Below are 26,820 nucleotides of genomic sequence, written 5' to 3'. Positions count from 1 at the left end.
AGTAAAACTTATTTATAGTGCACTTTGCACAGATAAAACTCACAAAATGCTTTACATAAAATTTACGTAAACATAATGTAAAAATGAATTAACTTGGAACGATACATCATAAACACATGAGTTGTATAAAAGGTAAAGGAGAGTGATGGGACTCAACTTCAGCCATAAGAAACAATGATTTTTAAATAACTCTTCCTTTAATATTGCACATTTCAAAATCTTTACCTTTAGTTTTCTGTACTGTTTAGTTTTGCTTTACATTTGCACTATTTAAAATGTATTACTGTATTGTACATATTACTTATTTTTTTAAATTGTATTACATTTCTTATCTTTGATATTATACTTGTATGTGTCCTTATTGCACCGTGGATCGGAGAGAAACGTATTTTCAATAGCTCTGTATGTCTGGCACATATTGCAGAATTGACAAAAAAAAGTTTGTAATTTACCTCAGAGCAGCACCCATCGAAAACGGGAAATTTGATAGCCAATTAATTAATTAATGTAGTCTCATAATTTGAAGGCTGCTACAGAGTTCATCTTCCTCATGAATAGGGACCAAATATTTCATACACACAATTCACGGAACCATGTTCTTTATAAATGAAAGTTTATTGAATGAATACCTACAAAACTAAACGACTAGACAGACAGTCACATGAATACAGGTTGGATAAATAATGGATGAATGAGGAATGAATGAATGAATGAGTACAGCAATAAACAATTTATAAATGAGAGCGGACCACCGTGTAGACCAGAATTAGTAAATACAGTAAGTGTCTTTGATTGATGTTCATTTTCTAGATAAATGCATCTTTCAGCAGTTGAGTGAGTAAGGAGCAGCAGGCAGGATTATAAGAAGCAATTTCAATGTTTGGCCTCCTTCTAAATTTAAGGGAGATCCTACTTTTGGTGTCAGGCTTATTAACCCTCTGAGGCATTTTTATACTGTATATCTTTTTAAATTCACCTTTAAAGGGTATTTGTATAGTGAGGCACAAATGTTTTTCAGATTAATGTGTAAAGAGATCATTTGGCCCTAAAGCTGAAAAGTTGATGTTTGCTTTTTGAATTTTTCTCAAATCTCTTGTGAAAACAAGCCTAAACTCAATTGTTTTGGTGTTTGAAATGAATTTACAAGTCTTGGGTTCACAAAGTAGCGTAATATATGAATAAAATAGTAAATAAATGTCTAAAATGAAATTTTGTAATATCGCTTTTTGAATTTGAGCGTTGTCAAACATCGCTTGGACTCGCCAGTGCGTCTTTTGTCCTCAGAGGCAAGGCAAGGCAAGGCAGCTTTATTTATATAGCACATTTCAGCAACAGGGCAATTTAGTGCTTTACATAAAACATGAAAGAGCATTCAGAAAACAATTTAAAACAATTTAAAAACATTCAAAGTCAAGAATAAAATTTACAGTGCAGTATAAGAATTAAAAAAAAAAAAAAAAAAAAAAAAAAGAAAACTGAGAGAAACATAAAAGACAAGAATAAAATGTACAGTGCAGTTTAAGCACTGTTAGGTAGGCACTGCTATGCACTGTTAGGCACTGTTCTAGGTACTATTAAGCCCTGTTAGGCAATATTAGGTACTGTTAGGTAAAACATTAAAACAGTTAAACTTTTAAAAGCAGATAAAATAGGTTATTTAACGAAAGGCAAGATCAATAAGATAGGTCTTCAGCCTTGATTTAAAGAGGGTTAAGCAACACATAGTAATTCCTTAATGAGGATTACAGCATCAGGCGTCTGACATCAACTCATGAACACATGAAAATGCATTGTTTCACCTGCCGATGGGCAGGGGAGAGGTTGCTGGATGGAGGAGCGGCAGATTATTTAAACATTAGGGATGTAACGATGCATCAGGAATCGCTCAAAAATCAATACAAACGTGTAAAGGCCTACAGCGTAATCTACTGTAGTTTAGATTTCACTTGTTTGTCTGCAGACATAGCTACGTCTTCTAAGTTTAACTATATGAAGAGATTTTTTTCTCTTTATTTAGTTATTTTGATGTGGGATTTGATTTCACAAATATAATCTATAATTTTAGTTTCAGGACACTGCTTTTGTTTTTGTGTTTATATAAATTTAAAGGAATATTTTTCAGCCATTAGTCTTCTGCTCATTCTGTTAGAAGAACCATGAGGAACTTAAAATCGTGCATCACATCAAATCGTGAGTTGAGTGCATCGTTACATCCCTATTTAACATAATTAATATCACCAACATATATTGATTGATTGCTCAGCAGGAAAGACCACTGACCCTTCCACCAGAGACCAGGGTTCAAATCCCAGTTGGGATGAGACTCTAGTAAGCTAAATATAATGTAATACATACTACATATTATCAGTACTAGCAAGGAAATATAAAGTCAGATAAAATCGCCTCGTCACTGATAAAATATTTGTAAAACGCACAGACAGACCCAGGGTGACCAATAGCATTGATTTATGAACAAAAACTGAAGTGGCAAAACATGGAGATAAGAGGTTTCTGCCCGACAGCGACAATATGTAAGGGTATTACAGAACGAGCCGGTTATTAAACCCTGACAGGGTGATGCCGGACCCTGAGGGGGTTCTTGCTTTTTACACGGCTACTTACTAAAGAAATCTATAATTTGACACAAAATATTGATATAGAAATGATTTTATTGATTTGAAAATGGTCCTCCAAAGTCTATGATCTGAACTCCGCCCATGGCAACGGTCTGCTATACGGAAATAACAGACCGTAGAATGTTGTGATTGACCAATCAGAATCGAGTATTCAACAAAGCCTTGTAATAAATGTAAATATAAGTTTTTACTTTATATGGAGCACATATGTTTATATATATATATATATATTACAATTCCGTGTGGGTCTCGTCGATGACGTTGACCGTCAGGACCAATCGACAGGGTTCCTCGCCGTAGCACATGCAGTCGAAGTTGCGGTCGAACCAGTTGACGTCATCCTGCGAGAGGCCGCCGCTCACAGCCAGCGGGCCTCCGCGCGATTTCTGCTCGATCCGGTAGCGGCGCGGGTTGAGGTGGAGGAAGACGTCGTCGTCCCAGTGCTTCCTCAGACAGCGACCTCGGCCCTGGCACAGCGCCTTGCTGCACAGCTGTGTTGCCGTGGTGACGTTCAGGATGTACGGGTTCATGACCTGCTCCAGGTGGCGTCGAGCATAGAAGCAAGAGTCCTGCAGGATTTTTGGGATATTAGGTCAGTTAGTGGCTGTTAATTTAAGTTCCCAGAAAACCTCAGAGTCATGCAGGCCGCCTACCTCGGACTCGGTAACCTTCATGTCTCCCCAGGAAATAACACCGGCGGCGCCGAGAGCAGCAGCTTCTCCGATGGTGTTCACCAGGTCAAACTGCCAAAAAAACACAGACAGCCAATCAGAGAAGAGCAGGAAATAGCCTTGCACACTGTTGTGTTGATAGTAATAGGTAAATAGTCTGGCTCAACACATCATCACATATGAAGGTTTAAGGCTAACTTAATTTCTGTAAGTTAAGCTAAGTTCTTTTTGACAGGATGCAACTTGTGTTAAAGTGGAATGTGGATAAATCAGAAAGCTCTGCAGTATGATGTTTGTAAGTGCCCTACCTTGCTAACACATAGCTAACATTAGCTTCCTAACAGCTAATGTGTCCTCTCTGATAGACAAAGGGTGCTAAAATAATCATTTGACATACTTAAATCTGATGTTTTTAGCTAGCTACAGGCACTTTGCGAGCCCTTGGTTGCAAATTGTGGTGTTGATTGTTTTCCTCTCCACTGGGCGTGGGTTTCAAAGCGTGACGCGTTGCGCTCTGTCTCTATACCTCAAGCTCTAAATTAGGACAGCAGACATCTGCCAGCCAATTAGAGATCTGTAGGCCCTATTTACCACACAAGAATAGTTCATGACATAAACTGTATCTAAAGGTGACAAAAAGGTGCGTCCATAACGCCACTTCTATAAATATTGAGTCATGTTTCTGTATTTCTGTATCTCTATCTCTGTATCTGGACCGAAGAAGATGGCCGCCCACCAGAGCCAGGGTCTGCCTGAGGTTTCTGCCTGTTAAAGGGAAGTTTTTCCTTACTGTTGTTGCACATCTTGGGGGAATTGTTGGGTCTCTGTAAATTGAGTGTGGACTAGACCTACTCTATCTGTAAGTGTCCTCAGATAACTTCTGTTAGGATTTTACACTATTAATGAAACGGAATTTAACTGATTTGAATTGATTTGTCTGACCTCTGACATGTATTTGTCGGTAGTGTCCTTGTACAAGGGCCGGATGTAGGGGAAGACGGGGATGGAGTAGGAGCTGTTGGGGAGCATCGACACCCTCATGGCCTCCCGGATGCGATGCCGGACGAACTGCCTGGCCTGCTGGGTGTCTCTAAGCAACTGCTCCAGGTAGATAGATGGAAAGAGCGCTGTGGCCTCTCCCCAGAGCCACATCAGTTCGTCGTTCCTTTTCTTCTCGATTGCGGGACACTCTCCGGTGAAGCCCGCCATGTCCTTTTTGAAGTTGTAGTTGTAGCAGTCGGGGAACAGGTAGAAGCCCCAGAGTCTGCTGGGCCTCATCCTCTTCCCCACGCGGACAGATTGGACGAAGTACTTCTTGGCTCCGTGTTCGAAAGCAATCCTTGCCTGGTCCTCAGCCTCGGCATTGGTCAACGATGGGTTCTTCTTCTTGACCGTTTCAATGGAAATCCGTCTGTAGATGTCTTTGCTGCCCCAGTTTCGGATCCACTGTGGCCTCCACTCCTCAAAGTCGAGCACAGCGAGGCCCGGTTGGTCGGCAGGGATGTAATACTTGATGTTATCCTCGGCCAGGTCTTGGTGCTGCTGCATGTCTATCAGCTGCGGCACGCCCTCGTTGTATATCTTGCCGGTGTGTTCGTCCACGTAGGGGAAGATGCCGAAGCGGTCGGTGTAGAATAAGGAGATGCTCTGGTTGGTCGCCGTCTTCAGCGTGCTGCTGATGAACTGGAAGTGGGAAAGGTCGAATGGCATGTGGAAGCGGATGTGGCAGAGCTCGGTCGGGGCGTTCCACATGAACTGGAAGGGGTGGCCGGGACGGATGGGAGGGTCCGTCCTCGGTAAGGCTCGGCCGGAGCACAGCAGGGCCAACATGATGATGAAGATGGATAAGAAATGCTGTTTGTCATCGAGCAGTTTAAGTTGGCTCATTTTAGAAGAGTAATCTCATCTGTGAGGAAAAGGAAACAAACACAAGTCAGAAAAATGTAGGAGGTCAGAATGAGTTCCTGCAGCTCTTAAATAAATCTAGAAGGTGAGTAAACTTTATTGGGATTTCAGTAGCTTTTAGCTTTCACTCTACTTTTATTGTTTTGATCCATAAATATTCTCCCCAAAACAAACCAACAAAAATTACATTTCTACAGTTCTACACAAAGAAGTATTAAACAATTGTTTTGACATTTAACAAATCCAACATTTTACAGGCAGAAACAAAGCTGACATAAGAACTGTGTCCGTCTGCCGTATAATGTATTATATTTTTGCAGATGTTAAGGACAATATAGCCACTTTTTAACCCCTTAAACCTTATAATCTTATGTTGTATTTATGTAATAATTGTTCAAACTTACAGAATCTTTAAATTCTGGAGATCCCAGCGCTTCTAAAGGCTGAATGAAAAACAGCACATGTAAAATATTTCCATCTGATGGAAAGGTACAGCCTTAAAAAGTAGTGAATATTTCACTCAATGGAAAAATTACGCTTTAGAGAAGAGCTGGATCAACATGATAGAGTATCTAATATAAGACTTTGGTTGACATATATCAACAATGTTTGGAAGGATTGACATGAAATTTGGTAAATATCACCCTTTGAATCAATTGTAATTATTTTGGTGATTCCTTGACTTTAGCGCCATAATCAGGTCAAGATTTTAACTTGTTTATGATGAAATACCTGCAGCACTAACAACATTCCCCTGTAGTTTAGTGCTAATTAGCAAACCTCAGCATGCTAACATCAAAAACTAAGATGGTACCTAATAAACCTGCAAAACATGCACATGTTAGCATGCTGGCATTTAGCCTCACAGAGCTGCTAGCATGGCTGAAGATTCTTGTTCCAACATTAGGGGGAAATACAATATTTAAAGGACTTTAAAGTAGGAACCTTTTTTTAGATTTGCAGGATTGTAGCATTTAGCTTTTAGGCTAACAATGTAGAGAGGACGATGACCTCACACCTGTTCTGTAGCTTACCTGGTTTAACAACAGGAAACGGAGCAATAAGAAGTCCCAGTTCAAAAAGTCTTAGCAGAGAAGGCCTCAAAATCACTGTTAGATGTATTTTTACAAATTTACATTTAAATGTTGCATTCTGACATCATCACAGAGAAGCAGAATTTGTTGCTTTTTAAATAAAAACTCATATAAACCTTGGATCTCATTTACGCCAGAGAAAGGATTTTCCCGTGAGCGTCTGAAGAAATTTACATCAGACTTTACATTTATAAATTTATATATTTTTTATTAAAATATTTGAGGTTAAAAGAAAAGGATGATGCTTTAGATTTATTTTGATGTTACTCTATTTTAATTATTAAATAACCAATATTATTTATTGATGTATTCCGTTATTTTTTTTGACTTGTCTGGTAACCTTTTAGTATAGTTTGTCAGTTGCAGGGCTCCATTTCCCCCCCCAATAATATCAACACTCAGGAAGGAGAAAAACAGATTACAAAGACGAGTAGAAACAGTGTCACAGCTGCTGGTGAACTCGACCCCAGTAACGTTTAAGTGTGGAAAACACCAACCTGCTCTGGGGGTCCAACTTCCTGCCGTCCAAAATGTACACTCGTCGTCATAAAATGATGACCTGTTATCATTAACGCTAACCTCACTCTTCTCTGAGTCCAAATAAGCTGCTCTTTAAATACGCTGTTGCAGGGGCTTCAATCAGGCCTACAGGCAGAGCACTTGTGGAAACTTGTCGGTACAGAGTAATTAGCAGGCCAGAGGTGTTCTGTTTTTAATTAGGACGTCCCCGCCTGGTTTAGTCATAAATCACATGAAAAAGACGTTTGGTGGATTCCATCACATCAATTTCTGCCTTAAAGTCAAAATTTATATCAACTCGCTCGATCAACTCACCTGGTTGAGTGTGCGCCCCATGTACAGAGGCTCAGTCTTTGTCGCAGCGGCCGTGGGTTTGGTTCCGACCTGGGGCCCTTGGCTACATGCCATTCCCCCTCTCCCTCCCACTTTCCTTTCTTAATCATTTTTTGATATCAACAGGTTTTCAGTTGGAGGGTTAGTTTCAGTTGGATTTTACCAACGAGGGTCCAACAAAGCTTTGCCAGAAGAAAGAATTATTGGCAGATGTCCTCAAAATTGAGGAATTCTGATAAACACAGGTTAGGGAGTTATTTTCTTCTATTTGGACTGTTTAAATGTGTAGCAAAAACTTGCCCTGACCTTTTGGCCCCATTTATACAAGAAACCCAAATGGCACTCGGAGACCACAGACCTCCCCCAAGGATTTATCTTACAATGGTGATGCAGTGTGAAATTTTCCAGTCTGGAACTCATTTCTTCAGCTGTAAAGGTGCCAGCTTTACTCCTGGGCACTGCCGAGGTGCCCATTAGTTTAGTTTATTTCGATCACATAGATACACAACATCACATACTGTATATAACATTAATCGTAAAAAAAAAAAAAAAGTGTCACCTTAATTCATACAGTGTCATCTTAGTCTATTTTCTTGATGTTCCACTTTCCCGTTCCCAGGATTGCTCCGTTGCCAATGGAAATTCTGCTGGATTTCACTCATTTAGGCCGCATGTCCGTTGCCTTGGGCTTCCTTTGTGTTGGCGTTTTAAACTCCGGTGGATTTCTGAGGACTATGGTTAACTGCTCCTCAGATCTCTGCAGGGTAAATCCAGACAGCTAGCTAGACTATCTGTCCAATCTGAGTTTTCTGTTGCATGACTAAAACAACTTATGCACGTACACATATTCCACCAAAACAAGTTCCTTCCAGAGTCCTATCCAACTGTGCTTTCAGCATTCATCCTCAATTCCACCCAAGATGATTGTGATTGGTATAAAGAAAGGCCAATAAACCAGAGCATGTTTTTCTCCCATCCCGGAATGCTGTGTGGACTAGTCAGACCCTCCTCCACAGCACACAGTTTCTAATCAATACTGACCGAAAAGGTGTAGGTTGAAGCAATTGCTTATTACACCGACCCTTTTTACATTCTGTTTTATTTATATTTTGTTCTCAGTTCCCTCAGAATCTTATCAGTCTTATTAAATGTATTATTATTTCTGTATGTTATTACATATTAACACACATATTACATGCAGGAGATATGAAACAAAACGAAATAAACAAGAGAAAAAACATTCCCATTCACTTACAATCTTCGTTCCCAGGATCTTTTCCTTCCAAAGGTTAGAACTGAGCTGGGAAAAAGGCCTTTAAGTTTGCTGCTCCCTCTGCCTGGAACAACTTACAGAAATCCATGAAATTTACTGAGCTACATTGGTCGCTTTTAAGAGGATGTTGATTGACTTGGAGGCAGCCACATCTGGCTGCAGATGTTTTGCCTGATGTGTTTAGGATTGTGGAAAGATTGTGAAAGATTTGCTGTGTCTGTTGCTTTATGTTTTTGCGTATTTTGTGTTTGTATGTACTGTGTACATACTGTGTAATGTGTGTGTACTGCTACCTGTCTTGGCCAGGACACTCTTGAAAAAGATTTTTAATCTCAATGAGTCTCTTCCTGGTTAAATAAAGGTAAAATAAAATAAATAAATTAAAAAAACATTGCCATACATGCTTTAGCATCTTTGTTTTTAGGGTCTTCTTTGTAGCGTTACACATTTTCATTTCCTCATCTAAAAGATTCCACATGTTCACTCCTTTGGCTGATATACATCTTTGTTTTACATTTGTCCCTTGTGCAAGTCACTGTACCCCCAAACTGCTCCAGAGGCGCCATATCATGGTTGACCCTGTGCTTCCCCATGCATTGCATGTGTGTACAAAAAGGGGATCTAGGAAAGATACATTTTAACCGCAGATTACCTAGTGTGGATAGACAAATAATAAGTATTTTCGGTAATTTTAGTAATTTCAGTAATGATAAATAATTTCAATAATACAAAAATGTGATCGAGCCTAGACAACCTTTCTCTAAAGCTCTGAATTCCTGCCCACAGATGAGCAGACATAAATAATAGCATCATAATGACTGCACCTTTTATGTTGATATTGTACATACTGTTTTTACTGACACACCTTGGGGTGGTGATGGCACAGTGGATGTGACACATTCCTTTGGTGTGGGAGACCTGGGTTTGATTCCCACTGCGATACATCCACCAGTGTGTACCTATGCAAGACACTTAACTCCTAGTTGCTCCAGAGCTGTGCGACCTCTGACATACATAGCAATTGTAAGTCGCTTTGGATAAAAGCATCAGCTAAATGACATGTAATGTAATAACCTTAATGAAAGGGCTCCATCACTGATGTTATTCATTTTACCTAAGCTGTTTTTGCTATGTCTGCAGGGACAAAGGTCTGTTACTCTTTGGGCCCTATCTTGCACTCAGCGCAATTGCCTTTGTACACCGACGCATGAATCATTCCTATTTTGCACCCGACGCACAGCGGACTTTTCCCTCCACAGACGCACGTCGGTAAATTAAGCCTGGTTCACACGGGACGATTTTAAAATTGTCGGCCGATTTTCCAATCCTGAGAGACCCCACACACGGTGATAAAAAATCACGGGTCTAACAGTTTTGGTCGTACAGTGTGTGGTGCGCAGAACACGGCAAAATCAACACACATCAACACGAACCGATTTGACTCCGAGCATTCCCAGGTCAGAGGACGGAACTCGCAAAAATCCCTCGAGATCAAACGTGACTTCAGAGTAAACAATCATTGCGCGGACGAAGAGGATGCAGTGGCGATAGTTTGTAGTGTGTTTTTAACCGAAAAGAAACGTTATCAAAAGAAAAGGCGATGGTCAAAGAAGACAACGCGAGCATGGACTATACTTGCTACATCATGATATGGAGGTGATTTGTTTTTTATCATAGAAATGTCGTTAGGTATTACACAGATTAATAAACGTTCATATATTCGTTTCCATGTACTCTGGTGGACTGCAGTTGTGGATGTAGTTATGCCCATCGACTTTATTTATTTTACACAGGCTGCGTGCTCGTTTGTCCCCGGGGGACACCACACACGAGGAGAAATCGGGCCAAATAAATCCAACATGTTGGATATCACCGATTTGAGATCGGAGCGGTCCCGATGTCCTTCCGAGCAGACGAGAGCAGTCTTAACACACCACACACGGCACGAATATATGATAAGATTATTTTACGATAATCGGAGCATCCTTAAAATTGTCGGGAGGGGTGAATCGGGGCTAAAATCGGCCTAATTATCCTGCCGTCTGTACCAGGCTTTAGGGAATGTATTTGCGCTCCCAGCGAAAAGAGGAGGCGTGTTCAGGCACAAATGTTCCCTGGTGCTATTTTGCAGTTTCAGAAAACAATTCCACCACAGACCAGGAAAAACCTAGTCTAAAGTCAGTGGTACTAGTCTAAAGTCAGTGGCGCATTCGTATTCTCATTTTAGGGGCGCATGCGTCGGCCATAATGTAGCGGCGGTACATAACGCGCGACACTACCTTTCTCATCTACACGGACGCAGCAGTTCCCATTTTTGCAAACCATACATAATTAAAAGGAAAAATATTACTGAAAATGCATTTCAGGTGTTTGGATAGATCAGGAGGCACTTTACAGTACAGTCCTCAAAAAGTCGCAGCATTCTTTGTGGCTTGTTGTGTTTTACACATTTCCATGAGTCATGGATGTGTTGATGACATAAATGAGGAAATATTAGAGGACTTAAGGAGACGTGATGTTGAACTACGGTGGGATTGGACACTCCGGCGGGACCTGCTCCGGGAGTGGTAATGCGCGATGTGCTCCTGGTGGAGCGGGTGGACGGAGATAGAGTGGGGGCAAGGAGGAAGGGGCACAACAGGAGCAGGTGGCTCTCCAGACTTGAGGAAATGCGCCCGAGAGGCCGCAGCAACATCACCACCCGTTCAAGACGGGTATTTATTACTTTGCCGCATCCCGGACAGCTGTTATAATAGCAATCCGTCATGGAACAAGCGCGCCTGCTCTTAAAGGGAATGTGAGATGATGCTCTGATTGGTTTATTGCACGTTATGCCCAAACCACACCTAGCTACTTCAGACCAACCCATTTTAGATTTGCGTCGAGCGCAAGACTCATTCAATAGCAACAGCGCCAGAGATCCACCCACAAAGCTACTTGCGTTTCACGTTTGATACTTGCGTTTCAGATCGTTAAAATAGGGCCCTAAGTCTTATTAATCAAACAGAATTACAAAATAATAAACAATATAGATTTTACTGCTCAGTTCCAACATCCATCCAGAAAATCCTCAAAGGTCCAGTGTGTTGGGGATCTGGGTTCAGGTGCACTTTTAATAATGCTGGTTTAAAAAAATAACCCAACCGTAATCCAACTGCTGATACTCTATTGGACAGAACACTCACTGGGTTGGAGTGACCCAGGAATTGGCTTTACCCTAGAATCCCTTTGACCCAGCATGAACAACCCAACAGTGTGTTTACAGACTATGGAGACCTGTTGTACATGAATGCTTCTGCTAAATGTCTCCATAAGATTGACATTGCATATCATGCTTCTCTGCGGTTCATTACTAATTGTAGGGTCTTGACCCATCACTGTGAACTGTATTCTCGAGTGGGATGGCCTTCTTTGTCCTCCAGGAGGCTGGGTCACTGGTATACTTTCATTTATAAGGCCATGCTTGGTCTTTTGCCTTCTTACATCTGTAACTTAATCTCACGGAGGAGTGTTGGCTCTCACTGTTGGCGTTCGAATGATCTTTTGTTGCTCGCTGTTCCACTTGCCCGTACAGAACTGGAAAAAAGGGCTTTTGTTCACTCAGCCCCCCACATATGGAGCATGTTGCAAAAAGACTGGAAATTGACTGAATTACTTTCATTGGACGCTTTTAAGTCCAGAGAGAGCACTTGAGTCGATCCTTTGTAATTATTTTTCATAATGTAGATGTAATTGTATTGTATGTTTGTAACTCTTTTGCTGCTTCTTGGCCAGGACTCCCTTGAAAAAGAGGTTTTTAATCTCAATGGGATTTTCCTGGTTAAATAAAGGTAAAATAAAAAAAACAGTACCCCATACAACCCATAATTATGACCCAGCATAATCAACCCAGCACTGTGTTTACAGAAACAACCCAGCATTTCCAAAAAGATCCCCCAAAATTCATACCTTGTTTTACTCGTAATAACTTATGTTTACTTTGATTCACGTTGTGATAGTGTGACTGATATGAAACGTGTAGGATTTACTGTGGTGACCAATGTCTGACTGTAAAGTAAAATCAGGGCTGAAGTATAAAAGTCTGGTTTTGAGATTTTTTTTTATGTTATCTCAGATTTGTGGATATTTTTTACTCTGACTTGTTTCGGCCTAGTCTGTGTCCCAGACATGGGGGTATTTTGGCTCGATGGTGTTTTAAGCCCCCAACGTCTCCTTCCAGGCAACGCTGCGACCGTTGACTTCAAGGCACCTAACCCTAACCTTAACCTTAACCCTAACCCTAACCCTAACCTTAACCAAAACCATAACCATAACCATAACCATAACCATTGCCAAATCCTGGTGCCTTCCAGGCAACGCTGCCTAGAAGGAGACGTTGGGGGCTTAAAACACCGATAAACTGTATTTTGACTTGTTTTGGCCTTGTTTTTTTTTTTTATTTGGACATTCTTGTGGGCATTTGAATCTGACTTGTCTTGCTCTTATTGACGACTCGGTCTCGTCTTGGTCTTGTTTGTGTTTTAACTGGGACTTGTCTTTGTTTCGTGGGCATTTTGATTTGGACTCGTCTCAAACTAATGGATGTTATGACTCTGATCCATCTTGCACTCATGGGCATTTTGACTCCGACTTGTTTCGATTCAGTGGGAGTTTTGTCTTTTCTCTGACTCAAGGGTGTTTCGACATGGACGTCTCTTGGTTTTTCAACTTTGATTTCTTTCAGTCCAGTGGGCATATTGACTCGGACTTGTCTCTGTATCTAACTCGTGTTTTTAGTTTTTTTTTACATGTAACAACCAAAGTAACAGTGTAGTTTTACACACAACTGTGTAGAATGATATTAGACTTTCATAGCTTTCATAACTTTTCATTCCTCTTTAATATATTTTTTAAAGATTTCTCATAATTTTAGCAACAAATGCAACATTTTGCTTTAAGTTGCTCTCTGTTCCTGTCATATTTCAAACTTATCTAAATCGAAAGTACTGTATTAAGTGAAAGTATGTCGTCCCTTGAATCGGTCTCGAGGCCATTTCGTCTTGAAACAATTGGTTTTGTCAATAAAACCGAAAAACAAACCTTTTTTTTTTTTAGAAAAGCATTTTTTAAGTTACCTTTTGGTTTTCAATTCCAAAAAACGTTTGTTTCAACATTAGGGCGGACAAATTATTACCGGGGTGTCTGGGTCGTGCCCCAGGAAATTTTGAGCATCAAACGCGTCATTTCCTGCATTCTGAGGAATATTTCTGCAACAATTTGTGCCTTGTCTGCATGCAAATGTCTTTATTCATGTAAATATTATTATTATTATTATTATTATTATTATTATTATTATTATTAATATTATTATTATTATTATTGTAACGGCCGACAGGATGCCATTGTGTTGACTGTTCTGCACAGTAGTGCAAAGCATCATGGGACTAGGTTATTAGTGTTGTTTAAGTGTTTCTGTTAGTGTTTTTGTTATGCATTTACGTTACCTAGGTTTTAGTCCTGATAATGTGCTCATTTTTATTTACATTACCTTTGTTACATTTGTTACCATGACTGAAACACTGGGTTAGGTTGATGACCTCTGTGTATCGCGTGTGTGTAGCGGTTGAATAAAGTTCCACAGAGTTCTATATCTCTGGCTCTTCAACTTCTTCCAGGTAGTTCACTACATTATTATTATTATTAATTAATCTGCTGTATTGTTCAAAACTTTCTGCAGATTCAAAACATTTTTTTTAGGAATTATGCACAACTTATCAACAAATTGTTTTTTTTTGGTGGGGGCAGTGGCGCAAAAAGTGGGTATGCGCTATATGCGGCGCATAGGGGCACAGCACAATGGGGGTGCCAAAGTGATGGTAAAAAAATAAAAAAAACTTTTTTTGGTAGTTGCTTTTGTGCGTTTCTAAATACTTTCTGCATTTCCTCAGTGTTATATAACATGGTAGAGGACTAACAGGCTCGAAGATTCCATCATAGAATTTTGACATACTGTAGAAGAGGGAGCGGGGGCCACGCCACGCGGGTCTTGGCGTGGCCATAGTAGGATTCCTAATATCGCTGAGCAAAAAAAAGCTGTCAGGGGCTAAAAATAGAAAAAGAAAGAGGGAAAAGGAGATAGCATGTCAAGGGATGCAACAGCAGTTAAATACAGTGCCTTGCGAAAGTATTCGGCCCCCTTGAACTTTTCGACCTTTTGCCACATTTCAGGCCTCAAACATAAAGATATAAAACTGTAATTTTTTGTGAAGAATCAACAACAAGTGGGACACAATCATGAAGTGGAACGAAATTTATTGGATATTTCAAACCTTTTAAACAAATAAAAAACTGAAATATTGGGCGTGCAAAATTATTCAGCCCCCTTAAGTTAATACTTTGTAGCGCCACCTTTGCTGCGATTACAGCTGTAAGTCGCTTGGGGTATGTCTCTATCAGTTTTGCACATCGAGAGCTCATATTTTGCCCATTCCTCCTTGCAAAACAGCTCGAGCTCAGTGAGGTTGGATGGAGAACGTTTGTGAACAGCAGTTTTCAGTTCTTTCCACAGATTCTCGATTGGATTCAGGTCTGGACTTTGACTTGGCCATTCTAACACCTGGATATGTTTATTTGTGAACCATTCCATTGTAGATTTTGCTTTATGTTCTGGATCATTGTCTTGTTGGAAGACAAATCTCCGTCCCAGTCTCAGGTCTTTTGCAGACTCCATCAGGTTTTCTTCCAGAATGGTCCTGTATTTGGCTCCATCCATCTTCCCATCAATTTTAACCATCTTCCCTGTCCCTGCTGAAGAAAAGCAGGCCCAAACCATGATGCTGCCACCACCATGTTTGACAGTGGGGATGGTGTGTTCAGGGTGATGAGCTGTGTTGCTTTTACGCCAAACATAACGTTTTGCATTGTTGCCAAAAAGTTCGATTTTGGTTTCATCTGACCACAGCACCTTCTTCCACATGTTTGGTGTGTCTCCCAGGTGGCTTTTGGCAAACTTTAAACGACACTTTTTATGGATATCTTTAAGAAATGGCTTTCTTCTTGCCACTCTTCCATAAAGGCCAGATTTGTGCAGTATACGACTGATTGTTGTCCTATGGACAGAGTCTCCCACCTCAGCTGTAGATCTCTGCAGTTCATCCAGAGTGATCATGGGCCTCTTGGCTGCATGTCTGATCAGTCTTCTCATTGTATGAGCTGAAAGTTTAGAGGGACGGCCGGGTCTTCGTAGATTTGTAGTGGTCTGATACTCCTTCCATTTCAATATTATCGCTTGCACAGTGCTCCTTGGGATGTTTAAAGCTTGGGAAATCTTTTTGTATCCATATCCGGCTTTAAACTTCTCCACAACAGTATCTCTGACCTGCCTGGTGTGTTCCTTGTTCTTCATGATGCTCTCTGCGCTTTACACGGACCTCTGAGACTATCACAGAGCAGGTGCATTTATACGGAGACTTGATTACACACAGCTGGATTCTATTTATCATCATTAGTCATTTAGGTCAACATTGGATTATTCAGAGATCCTCACTGAACTTCAGGAGAGAGTTTGCTGCACTGAAAGTAAAGGGGCTAAATAATTTTGCACGCCCACTTTTTCAGTTTTTTATTTGTTAAAAAAGTTTGAAATAGCCAATGAATTTCGTTCCACTTCATAATTGGGACCCACTTGTTGTTGATTCTTCACAAAAAATTACAGTTTTATATCTTTATGTTTGAGGCCTGAAATGTGGCAAAAGGTCGAAACGTTCAAGGGGGCCGAATACTTTCGCAAGGCACTGTAAGTGGATGGTGAAAGGCAACAGGTAGGATTTAAAGTGTCACGTCTGTGCTTGGAGGCTTGCAAATATTCATGTTAACCGACTAGCTAGCGTTTGCTAACACTGGGAATGTAGCAGCCAAATATTCATGTTAACAGACTAGCTAGCGTTTGCTAACACTGGGAATGTAGCAGCCAAATATTCATGTTAACAGACTAGCTAGCGTTTGCTAACACTGGGAATGTAGCAGCCAAATATTCATGTTATCAGACTAGCTAGCGTTTGCTAACACTGGGAATGTAGCAGCCAAATGGGAGTTTAGAATATGCAAAACCAAGGTTGCTGAGCTGAAAACTGGTGAATATAATGTACCATGTACAATAAATGACAAGAATCTGGAAAACATAACTAATGCAATAACTCTGGTTTACCATTGACTCATTAATAGATTTTGTTTTACCATTAGCTGTCAGACATATACCGGTACAGGCTATAGTTACATCTGTAGTGTGACATAGAAGCTGTAATTACAGGGTCACATCTCTCTCTCTCTCTTTTAAAGGTCTGTGCTAAGTGGCTCTCCATATTTGTACTTTTTAAAATCCAAAATGTGAATGTAATTTCAACAGCAGCACAACATTACTGCATAATAGTTGTCTTATCTGATGCCATCACTAGGCTGATTTAAGAATTGAATTGAGGCTGCTATATTTAACAGTGAGTTCATTTCATTCAGGTGTGAGGATGGTGGATCAGGAAAGACAGGGGAAGGCAACATGTAGGTCTAACATTAGGTGGAAGTGTAGGGGGAGCCACTTGATACCAACTGATTCATTTCTTAATATTATTAATATGGAAAGACTAATGGAAAATCTATTATATAATGTTTGTTTCCTTTTTGGGCAAAAAAATAGTGCAGACAGAGATGGAAAATATAACAATTAGCCCATGTCTCACAGCGGGGACGTAGTAAACAAATCAGAACGCAAATTTAAACATCCGCAATGCATATGCTTGAATGCCATCAATGATGATATATTTTTTGTAATGAAAATAATAGAACAAGAAAAAAAAGTGGACTACAATAACGTGGATGCCACGGGGGCAACCAGGGGTGATGATTAGTTGCCACTTGTCACAATTTGGTTAACCGTTAATGTCGAGCCCGTATTTATATATATGTATGTACATATATATATATATATATATATATATATATATAGTAGTTGCAGCCCTGGGTGGGGGAAATCAGAGCACATGGGGAGAACATGCAAACTCCACACAGAAAGGCCTGGGATGACCGGGATTCAAACCCAGAACCTTCTTGCTGTGAGGCCACAGTGCTATCCACTGGGCCACAATGCTGCTGGCTTCCCTATCTTTACAAGGTCACAGCGTCTGATATGTCACTACAGTATCTATGTCTCGAAGCAGATTAATTACAGACTAGTCTATATCCACGGCGTTCCACTTCCGGGATTGCTCTGTTGCCGGCGAAAATTCTGATGGATGTCCTTTACCTATATTAACAGATTTTCCGTTGGATTTTATCAACAAGGGTCCAACTAAGATTGAGAAGAATGAATTATGAGAAGAATGAATAATTGGGAGATCAGATAGTATATATCGACGACGTTTCAATTTTGGGATTGTTTAGGTGCCGCTGGAAATTCTGACCGGACGTCCCTTATTTTCGGCCGGATGTTCGTTACCTTTCGCTTTCTTTGTGTTGGTGTTTGAAACTCCGGTGGATTTGTGAGGACTATGGTTAACTGCTCCTCAGATCTCTGCAGGGTAAATCCAGACAGCTAGCTAGACTATCTGTCCAATCGGAGTTTTCTGTTGCACGACTAAAACTACTTTTGAACGTATACATGTTCCACCAAAACAAGTTCCTTCCCGAGGCTATTTTGCAGCAGCACCGTGGCTCTGCTCTGCGCTTTCCACCGCCCAAGACAATTGTGATTGGTTTAGAGAAATGCCAATAAACCAAAGCACATTTTTCTCCCATTCCGGAATAGTGTGTGGACTAGACAAGCAAAGCAAGACTAATTACAGACAAATAGTTGATGATTTCTTTAAAAAAGTTTGTATAATTACTCCTTCTGGGTTATATTCAAGGTAGAAACAATGTCACAGCTGCTGGTGTACTGGACCCCTGTAATTCTCAAGTTTGGAAAACAACAATAAATCTTTGTACCCAAATGAGACATCATTAAATAAGCACCAACCTGCTCTGGGGGTCCAACTTCTGGACGTCCAAACTGCACACTCGGTGAGTTGTAAAATTATTACCTGTTATCATAAACGCTTACGTCCCTCTTCTCTGAGAGTCTACATAGCTCTATTTTAAATAAGCTGCTGCAGGAGCTTCAATTACAGACAGAATACTTGTTGTCAGCGCAGAATGATTTTCAGGCCTGAGGTGTTCTGTTTTTCATTAGGACGTCCTGATATGTCCCAGGCTGAGCACGAGCTCCCCTCCTTCTCTAACCCTAAAGGAAGATATCTGAGGAAGCTCCGGGATGAGGACAATGTGTGGACACACATCCGATGCCTCTGCCATGACACGCAAAGAATGCAGTGAGTTTTTAACTTGGTCAGCTGTGATTGAAAATGCACTGAGCTGAAAGAAATCTTCCCGGTTTTATCATTGGTGATGAACCACATTACGAAACTCGGCCATCATCAACTTCTGCTCAAAGTTAAAATTGAGTCTATATTAACAGATTTTCAGTTAAGGGTCCAACTAAGATTTGCCAGAAGATTGAATTTAAAAAACATGATGGACTCTTCAGAAGAGGTAGCTATCTTCCCTCAAGTTTCTGCATGCGAAAGTTGCTGGACGATGCAATCTTCTGAACATAGCCATACTGGGAAATACAGAGAGAGTTGTGTGGAGCTGATAGTCTTGATTAACTTTGTAGCAACTCATTTGGCAATGGCTTGAATGTAACGGACGTTCATATTAATGTCAAAAAGTTACGCACTAAAGCTTTAAATGTGTAGCAAACACATACAATCCAAAATAAAAATGTGTGTAATCTTTTGAATGTTGGAGTTTTTATACTGTGAAGTGACAGGTCCTAAACTGACAGACGTGATGGGCTTGTAGTTGGTGGCTTCTCTCGAGCCATGGTCAAATTATCTCCTCCATTGTTGTGTGTGGTGTATTTGATGTGTGTAGGGCACTTTATAGAGCAAGAGGCAACTGAAAGTTCAAGTTTGTTGAACCTTGACTGCAAGTTGTCCTGACCTTTTGGCCCCATTTATACAAGGAATTAGCATGTGATCTGTATCTGGATACATGATGTGGATTGTAATGGGAAAATTACATTTAAGCATAATTCCTTATATTTTTATGTTTAATTTGTACTTTACTCCTCTCACAAATGCTGAAAGAGTTTATCTCATTTCCCACATGTAGATTTTGATTCTAACTTTGTGGGACATCCAGTCTGGAACATAATGTGAGCACTGTTTGTCTGAACAGATAGGGGCTACAAGGTCACCCTAAAACGATCTCTAGTTTTCCCATGCCAGTTAAGATGTAACTGGGGGGTGAAAGTCGTACAGGGAGGAGGAGGTGAAATGGCTCCGAGATGTCTCTTGTATTTCTCGATTGTCTTCATGTGTATCAGATTGCCTGTAAAAATTGTAGCGTCGTACCAAGCCAAGTGCGTGTGTGCTGTCACTCTGAAGATGCATATAAGGCTAGTGTTTCTGTTCACTCATTTGAGAAACTGACTCCACACTGGGCTGCGGCCTTTTGTGAAATCATGTTGCTCCTATTTGCAAATATATCTTTAATAAAATACAAAAACCCAACTTGGTTTTAGTCTCAGACTGTATTATTTCTTTCACTTTACTAAACTCTAAAAACTTCACCCCTGCTGCAAAGGAAACTTCCACAACAGTATAATACAGTAGATCCTCACACCTGGTGTTAAAATGTGTTCTCCCAATCTCGATTGTGCCCGCATTGTGATCGGATTTTACTTTGCCAATTGGTTAGGCAAGGATTGCTGACTTTTAAACGCACATTGAGCGTCCCAGGACAACAAAGCAATGCTGCTGTGTGGATTTCCCTTCATTTTTGTTGTTGTTGAGGAACTCACTCTCTTAGTGAGAAGGAAGAGGCATTTCTTTCTCTTTGGCGGCACACCAATGGGATTAATCAGTAATTGCAGGTGTGTTTTTGAATCTCACTTCCCAGAGATCCAAACAGTATGTTTTATTTAGTGGAGGGTATTTTGATTCGGACTGGTCTCGAAATCATCAATGTTTTGACTCTGACAAGTTTAAATATCATGGGGTGTTTTGACTCTGACTGGTCCCGATTCAATTAAATAAAATTTCAATTCAATTTTATTTACAGTGTCATATCCCAACAGGAGTTATCTCAGGACACTTTACAGATAAGGTAGATCTAGACCACACTCTTTAATTTACAAAGACCCAACAATTTACCAAGGGCAAGCATTTGGTGTGACAGTGGCGAGGAAAAATGTCCTTTTTATAGGCAGAAACCTCAGACAGACCCTGGCTCTTGGTGGGCGGCCATCTGCCACAGACACACAAGAAAGATGATAGAAATTCAGTGAAAACTTTGTAGGTGTTTTGACAAGGACTTCTCTCTGTCTCATAGATGCCTTACATCAGACTTCTTTCAGTCTTGTCGGCAGTTTTACTTGGACTTGTGTTTGTAACTTGTTTTTTTCATGTAACAACCAAAGTACTCATTTTGACTGTGTAGTTTTATGCACAACTGTGTAGAATATCAGACTTTCATATCTATCGTAACATGTGAACTTGTACAAGAATAGTTCCTTTTTAATACAATTTTTAAAGATTTCAAGATTACACTTTTAAACTTTTCAGAATCCAAAAGGACTGTGCTGAGCGATCAAAGGTATCTCTTGAATTTGTCTCAAGTCCATTTTGTCTTGACACAATCGGATTGTCAATGAAACAAAAGCATATTGCCAACAAATGTTTTCAGAAGATCATTTATTAAGGTGCCTTTTGGTGTTCAATTCAAATCAATCAGTATTGTGTCTGATGTTGGAAAGACTGCAAAATGTATAATTTTTTTCACATTCTATTATTCAGTTTTTTAACCATACTTTAGGCCATACTTTCATCAAATTACACACAGTAGTTTTAATGACTACATGATAGCATTGTGGATTAGCAGGAGGCACAATTCTAAAAATAGTAAATGGATTAAACCCAGATACGTTTTATTTTGGTGGGATGCACCAGATTGGGTGAACAGCTCCCTCCCGCATAGCACTGGCAGGTGAAGTTTTCGCCCCAGGCGTCCAGGTCCGCGGCGGATGGAAGACCAATGGCCACGTACTTCCTGTCAGCCCGAATGATGCTGAAGTAGGTGGGGTTCAGGTGTAGGTAGTGGGCGGAGTTGTAGTTCTTCCTGACGCAGCGACCCTTCTTCTGGCACAGGACCTCGCTGCAGAGCATGGCGGCCGCAGTCACGTTGGCGATGTATGGGTTAAAGGTGGACGTCAGGTACTCGGACAGAGACTGACAGGCAGCCTATAGGGGAGGGGTTTAAAAAAAAGGTAAAATTCAGATATATAAGGACCAGTGATGGAAAGTAACTAAGTACATTTACTCCACACTGTACTCAAGTACAAAACTTGAGGTACTTTCCATTTTCTTCTACTTTATAACTCCTACATTTCAGAGGGAATTATTGTACAATTTACTGCACTACATTTATTTTCGAATTTAGTTACTTTGCAGATTCAGATTAATTATGAAAAATATAATCAAATCAACAAAGAAAATATGATATGTTATTATAGCTTAAGCTAAAACTTCTGGAGGAAATCCATAACTTAGTAGTGCATAAAATAAGCTCCACCTTTACCAGCTGCAACATTAAAGTAATAAACACTTTATGCATCTATAATAATAATAATAATAATCCAATAATAAAATAAATATTCTGAAATGGGTCATTCTGCAAAATGAGTACTTTTGCTCTTGGTACTTTAAGTATATTTTGATGCTAATACTTTTGTACTTGCTAATACTTTTGTACTTGTAAGATTTTGAATGCAGGAATTTTACTTGCAGTATTTCTACACTGTGGTATTGTTTTTTCTAATTACAATTAGTGCAAGAAGTACTTCTTTCACCGCTGATTAGGAAAAAGAACTTTTACCCTATTTACTACAACGTACCATATATACTATAAATTCAGTTGGATTGTGAAAAAAAGGACAGGATTAAGCTAACAGCAAATAACAACAAAGATTACACAAACAGAAATGCCAAACGAAACCAAATAGTTCTTTAACACGTCTTTTAAGATAACAAACACTGCAGCATCACGCCTGTCAGTTCCTCCTAAAACAGGAAACAAAGGCAGGCTCATTATTTGCTGATTAAAGCTTGGTCAGCTGTGTTCCCCTTTTCAGACCTGTGTAATAAACATACAGTACAGTAAGTGATCATTGCTTATTAACAGCTTCCCTTTGCTTCATCTCAGCAGCTTACACACAAAATGCGTGCGGTTCCGCAACAGAAACAGAAACATTGTCCGTGAAAACGACCCCAGAAGAAGAAAAAAACCCAGAAAGTCTGTGAACTATCTCTGACAGTGTGGTCATGTATGATGTATGTATAACGTCTGAAGAAGAATGAATACCTCCAGTTTTTAAACATACATATTGGCAGGTGAATATGAAAAGATAGACCCGTTGAACCAGTGTGTTTACCTTGTTGTTGTAGTCTTTAGTTCCTCCCCACATTACGACCCCTGAAGCTCCCAGAGCTGCAGACTCTCCTACAGTGCTCACCAGGTCGGCCTGAAAGAGAACGAACCACACAGGAAAATTGATGAATACTTTCCACTCCTAATAATCACTTTTTAGATTGCTTTAATTTGTTTCAGTTTTACAATAGGTAATTTATATAAACGTCAATGTATAGTACCAGAACTTGAAACTTGCTGACAGATAATTAAACAGCAATTCATATAGTGTAGGTCAAGTGTTTTGTTCAATGGCTATTTCCCAGGTTAAAAAGCAGACTGTTGTAGTTGAGATGGAAATTGGGAACCCTACCTACCTATATATTTACTTCTATTCAAAAACGTGACAAAAATTTTGTTTTAAGTTGACTTGAAGAAATGACAACTCTTTAAATAAGCAACACCAAAGATTCTTTTGTACCTTAAAATAATGTTTCCAAAATCGTTCCAGTGGGTCATCAACTCGTAACAGGGTGAACGGCACTGTTGCATTCGCTTTGCGGCTCTCTACCAGCTATAACTGCACTATGAAAGTTTGCCAGATTGTGTAGCGGATCTGTAGTTCAAATGACAGCGGTAATGGACAAATCCGCTTCCAACCTGTAAGGGGACCGAAGAGGAAAAGTGCTTTGGTGTTGCTTTAAATCAACACAGGAAGCGCTAACTGCTCCTTGCAACCACGACCACAGCTTCTGTCAGTCACTTCTGATAGTTAATGTCGTCCATGTTTGTTTTCCAGGTTTGATTAAGCAGATAATTGAGTTCCTGAATGCCTATCTAAAATCTGGGCACGCATTCAGAGAGCGCAGACCTCAGTCAAGGTGTGCCCTATCTCACAATGTTAATGCAGTGTTATTTTTCCCAGTCGGAAACTCATTTTTCCAATTATTCCGACACCACCTAAGTGCAGCACAAACGCCTTGTCTCAGAATTTTAAAGAAAGTGAGAAATAATTTGTGTATCCGCCCGATGATTCTGATCGGCTCTTAACTTTAATGGCTTCTTCCTTGGCCAATGCTACACCCTTGCACTACGTTTCATGACAATCAGGCCAGGAGTTGTTATGTAATCCTGCTGACAGACAAACAAACCAAGAAACCAACGGACAAACCAAACCGAAAACATAACTCATCGGCGGAGGTAATAAGGTCAAGTGTACTAGTAACTTAAGTGTTGAATAATCACCTGGGACTGGAACTTCTGGGTCTGGGCACGGTACAGTGGTCTGGAGTAGACGTAGATCGGCATGGTGTATGGACGTTTAGGCAGCGCGGCCACCCTCAGCGCCTCCTGGACACGGTTGCGGACGTAGAGCGCGGCCTTGGGGGAGTTCCTCAGGGTCAGGTGGAGGTAGACAGATGGGAAGAGGGCGGTACTGTGCTCCCACAGCCACAGCATCTGGTTGTTCTGCTTCTGGATCTTTGCAGAGCACTTCCCTGTGTAGTTGGGCTTCTCCCAACCATAGTTGTAGCAATCAGGGAACAGGTAGAAGCCCCAGCGGCGGCTCGGTCGTTCGCCGACACCAAGGCTGATGGTCTTCTCCATGAAGCGTCGCCCGGCTTGCTGAAACTGGCCTTTTGCCAGTTGGGAAATCTTATTTGATGACAAAAATGGGGCCATCTGCAGGGCGTGGCTGATGGACAACTTCTTATAAATATTTTTAGATCCCCAGTTCTGGTCCCACAGGGGGCGCCAGGACTCCCAGTCGATGACAGCCAGCCCAGGAGCGGAATCTTGGGAGATTCCGCGATCTATTTGACCCCGAGCCTTGGCCAGATGCAACGTCAGGTTGCCGTTTTGGGGGACTCCGCCTCTGTAGCGCTTGCGTTTGGCAGTGTCAACTTTAGGGTAGAGGCCGAGGCGGTCCTCGTAGAAGAGGGTGAGGAATTGACCAGGCACCGCGGCAGGTGTGGTCACCGCCTGGAAGGCTGCGGTGTCCAGTGGGATGTCGAGTTGTTGACACTGGTCAGTTGGGGCATTCCATATGGCCACAAAGGGGTGGTCGTGGATCAGTGGCGGCTCAGTAAGTGGAAGTGCCAGGATGGTCTTGATCGATGCGATGATACAGAAGCCAACACAGGACACGAAGAGCTTGGCCATTGCTATGGCTCTAGACAAATAGAGGAAAGACAACAAATAAGATTTAGTTCTAATTTAATCCCTGACACTCTTGGCCTATAATCCACCACCATGCTTGCCATATCAAGGGCCATCCCAATCCTGTTAGTGTGGAGAGGAAGTGCAGAGAAAAAACCCTGAGCGAGTCTACTGGTGCAGACTCTCCATTAACTTCGATGCAATAGCCACAAATACAGGAAACATGTTAATTTAAGTTTCATCTTGGTAGGCTACTTAAATATAAGTAAGCTTTTGGTTTTAATAATGTAATGACATAATGTAGCTACACTTTCTGACACTTTTTCATTGTCAAGTGAAGTCAAATTTATTTCTATAGCTCCAATTCACAACTCTTATAACACTTTTCACGTGGAGCATGTTTAGACCAAACTCTTTAGAGATCCAACATTCAACAACTGGACGTTCTAAAATGGGTCACATATCACATTCGTATTCTTCCGCTAACTTCACCAAGTCTGTCACCGTCAGCTCGATCTGGACCGTTTGAACTGCCGATATCTGATAAACATTATGAATAAAAGGAAGTATTTTTTCCTCATTATTAGGAAATAATTCACTTGTTAAGTTGAGATAACAGCATTAAAACATAATTGCAAGGACGACTGTTGTCAGCTTCCGTACACTGTCAGCACACGCTGATTGTTTTGTATGTTTTTTACACTAAAACGGTACATTATAGTGGGTAACAAGCCAGGTGTCTGCACAAAAAAGAGTGCTTATTCTTTTTCAGTGTTCCTTTTTCAACATGTGTCGAGGGACAACTGATTAGAAATGTTTCTGATTCATTGACAATTTTTCTTTGAGAATTTTCCCAAACAAATAAACTAAAGAAATTTCCTTGCAGCTGACAGAACCTCAATAGCATGTTATTGCAACGTCATTGTGCTGCATGTGAATGCTGTTAATAATTTAGCAGGATTTTTATGTGACCATCTGTTAACTATTCAGCCATTTTGGACAGTTCTCTCCTATAAAACATGTGACGTATCTTAAGCAACGTGCAGGTAAATTAAAAGATAAAACTAGATAATATATAGACTTTTTAATAATTTTGTTAACTTGGAAAATTTTGCAAAGCGTAGCGTAAGCTTTAATGATTATAAACTAAATGTAAGATCTTAATTTTTGTTATATTTCAGAGACTTAACATCTTGTTGGACAAAGTTTTCACCTGACAATCAGAATACAGACCACATTTAAAAGACAAATAACACAAAATCACACAAAGTCACACTTAACTGTCGCTACAAAATACAAAAGACAAATTGTTCAGATGATTGACTCCACATTATATATAGTGAACTTATCAAATAATCTCCTTCAATGTACCAGATACAGTGAGAAACATATTTTAATTCTTTCCATAAAACATGTCATCAGTTCCTACCTGCTGCTCTCCTCTGAACGACTTTCTAAACTCCACGTCTAAGTTTTTTTTTTGCTGTTTCATCCGTCAGAGGAAACTGTTTCTTCACCCTGATTGATGGTTATCTAATCGATGTCCACATTCAGTCAGTAGTCAGAAGAGTTGAAGTTTCAGGGGTTGGTGCCTTGCTCAAGTGCTTATTAACACTTTTTTGTTATATGAACATCTTTTTGTGCTTTGTTTTGTTTGTTTTGTCTTTATTGCAATTCTATCATGGTTTAAAATTTGACAGAGCAGACGAATATTCAGATAGGTACAGGTAGGTATCTATCTAAAACAGGAGAGCTGG

General features: G+C 40.4%; 2 protein-coding genes across 7 annotated transcripts; both read right to left on the bottom strand.

Moving 5' to 3' along the window:
* Window positions 1–1,475: 1,475 nt before the first annotated feature.
* LOC120564629 (hyaluronidase PH-20-like) lies at window positions 1,476–18,673 on the bottom strand. Of its 5 annotated transcripts, none has more exons than XM_039809776.1 (4): window positions 18,417–18,673; window positions 4,250–5,213; window positions 3,290–3,379; window positions 1,476–3,205 (listed from the first exon to the last, which is right to left on the bottom strand). In XM_039809776.1, exons 2-4 carry the CDS (start codon window positions 5,192–5,194, stop codon window positions 2,867–2,869), a joined length of 1,374 nt encoding a protein of 457 aa, XP_039665710.1. In that variant the 5' UTR covers window positions 5,195–5,213; window positions 18,417–18,673; the 3' UTR covers window positions 1,476–2,866. The 5 variants fall into 5 exon arrangements, with proteins under 5 accessions (XP_039665710.1, XP_039665713.1, XP_039665711.1 ...); XM_039809779.1 differs by lacking the exon at window positions 18,417–18,673 and adding an exon at window positions 8,414–8,719; XM_039809777.1 differs by lacking the exon at window positions 18,417–18,673 and adding an exon at window positions 6,804–6,824.
* A 2,505-nt stretch (window positions 18,674–21,178) lies between these two features.
* Window positions 21,179–26,543, bottom strand: LOC120564627 (hyaluronidase PH-20-like). Of its 2 annotated transcripts, none has more exons than XM_039809774.1 (4): window positions 26,493–26,543; window positions 24,152–25,076; window positions 22,932–23,021; window positions 21,179–21,741 (listed from the first exon to the last, which is right to left on the bottom strand). In XM_039809774.1, exons 2-4 carry the CDS (start codon window positions 25,064–25,066, stop codon window positions 21,412–21,414), a joined length of 1,335 nt encoding a protein of 444 aa, XP_039665708.1. In that variant the 5' UTR covers window positions 25,067–25,076; window positions 26,493–26,543; the 3' UTR covers window positions 21,179–21,411. The 2 variants fall into 2 exon arrangements, with proteins under 2 accessions (XP_039665708.1, XP_039665707.1); XM_039809773.1 differs by lacking the exon at window positions 26,493–26,543 and adding an exon at window positions 25,663–25,692.
* Window positions 26,544–26,820: the final 277 nt, after the last annotated feature.

This window comes from Perca fluviatilis, chromosome 8 (genome assembly GCF_010015445.1).
Source record: "Perca fluviatilis chromosome 8, GENO_Pfluv_1.0, whole genome shotgun sequence".
NCBI lineage: Eukaryota > Metazoa > Chordata > Actinopteri > Perciformes > Percidae > Perca > Perca fluviatilis.
Note: the sequence above shows the minus strand (reverse complement) of the source record. Positions and strands in the feature narration are given on the sequence as shown.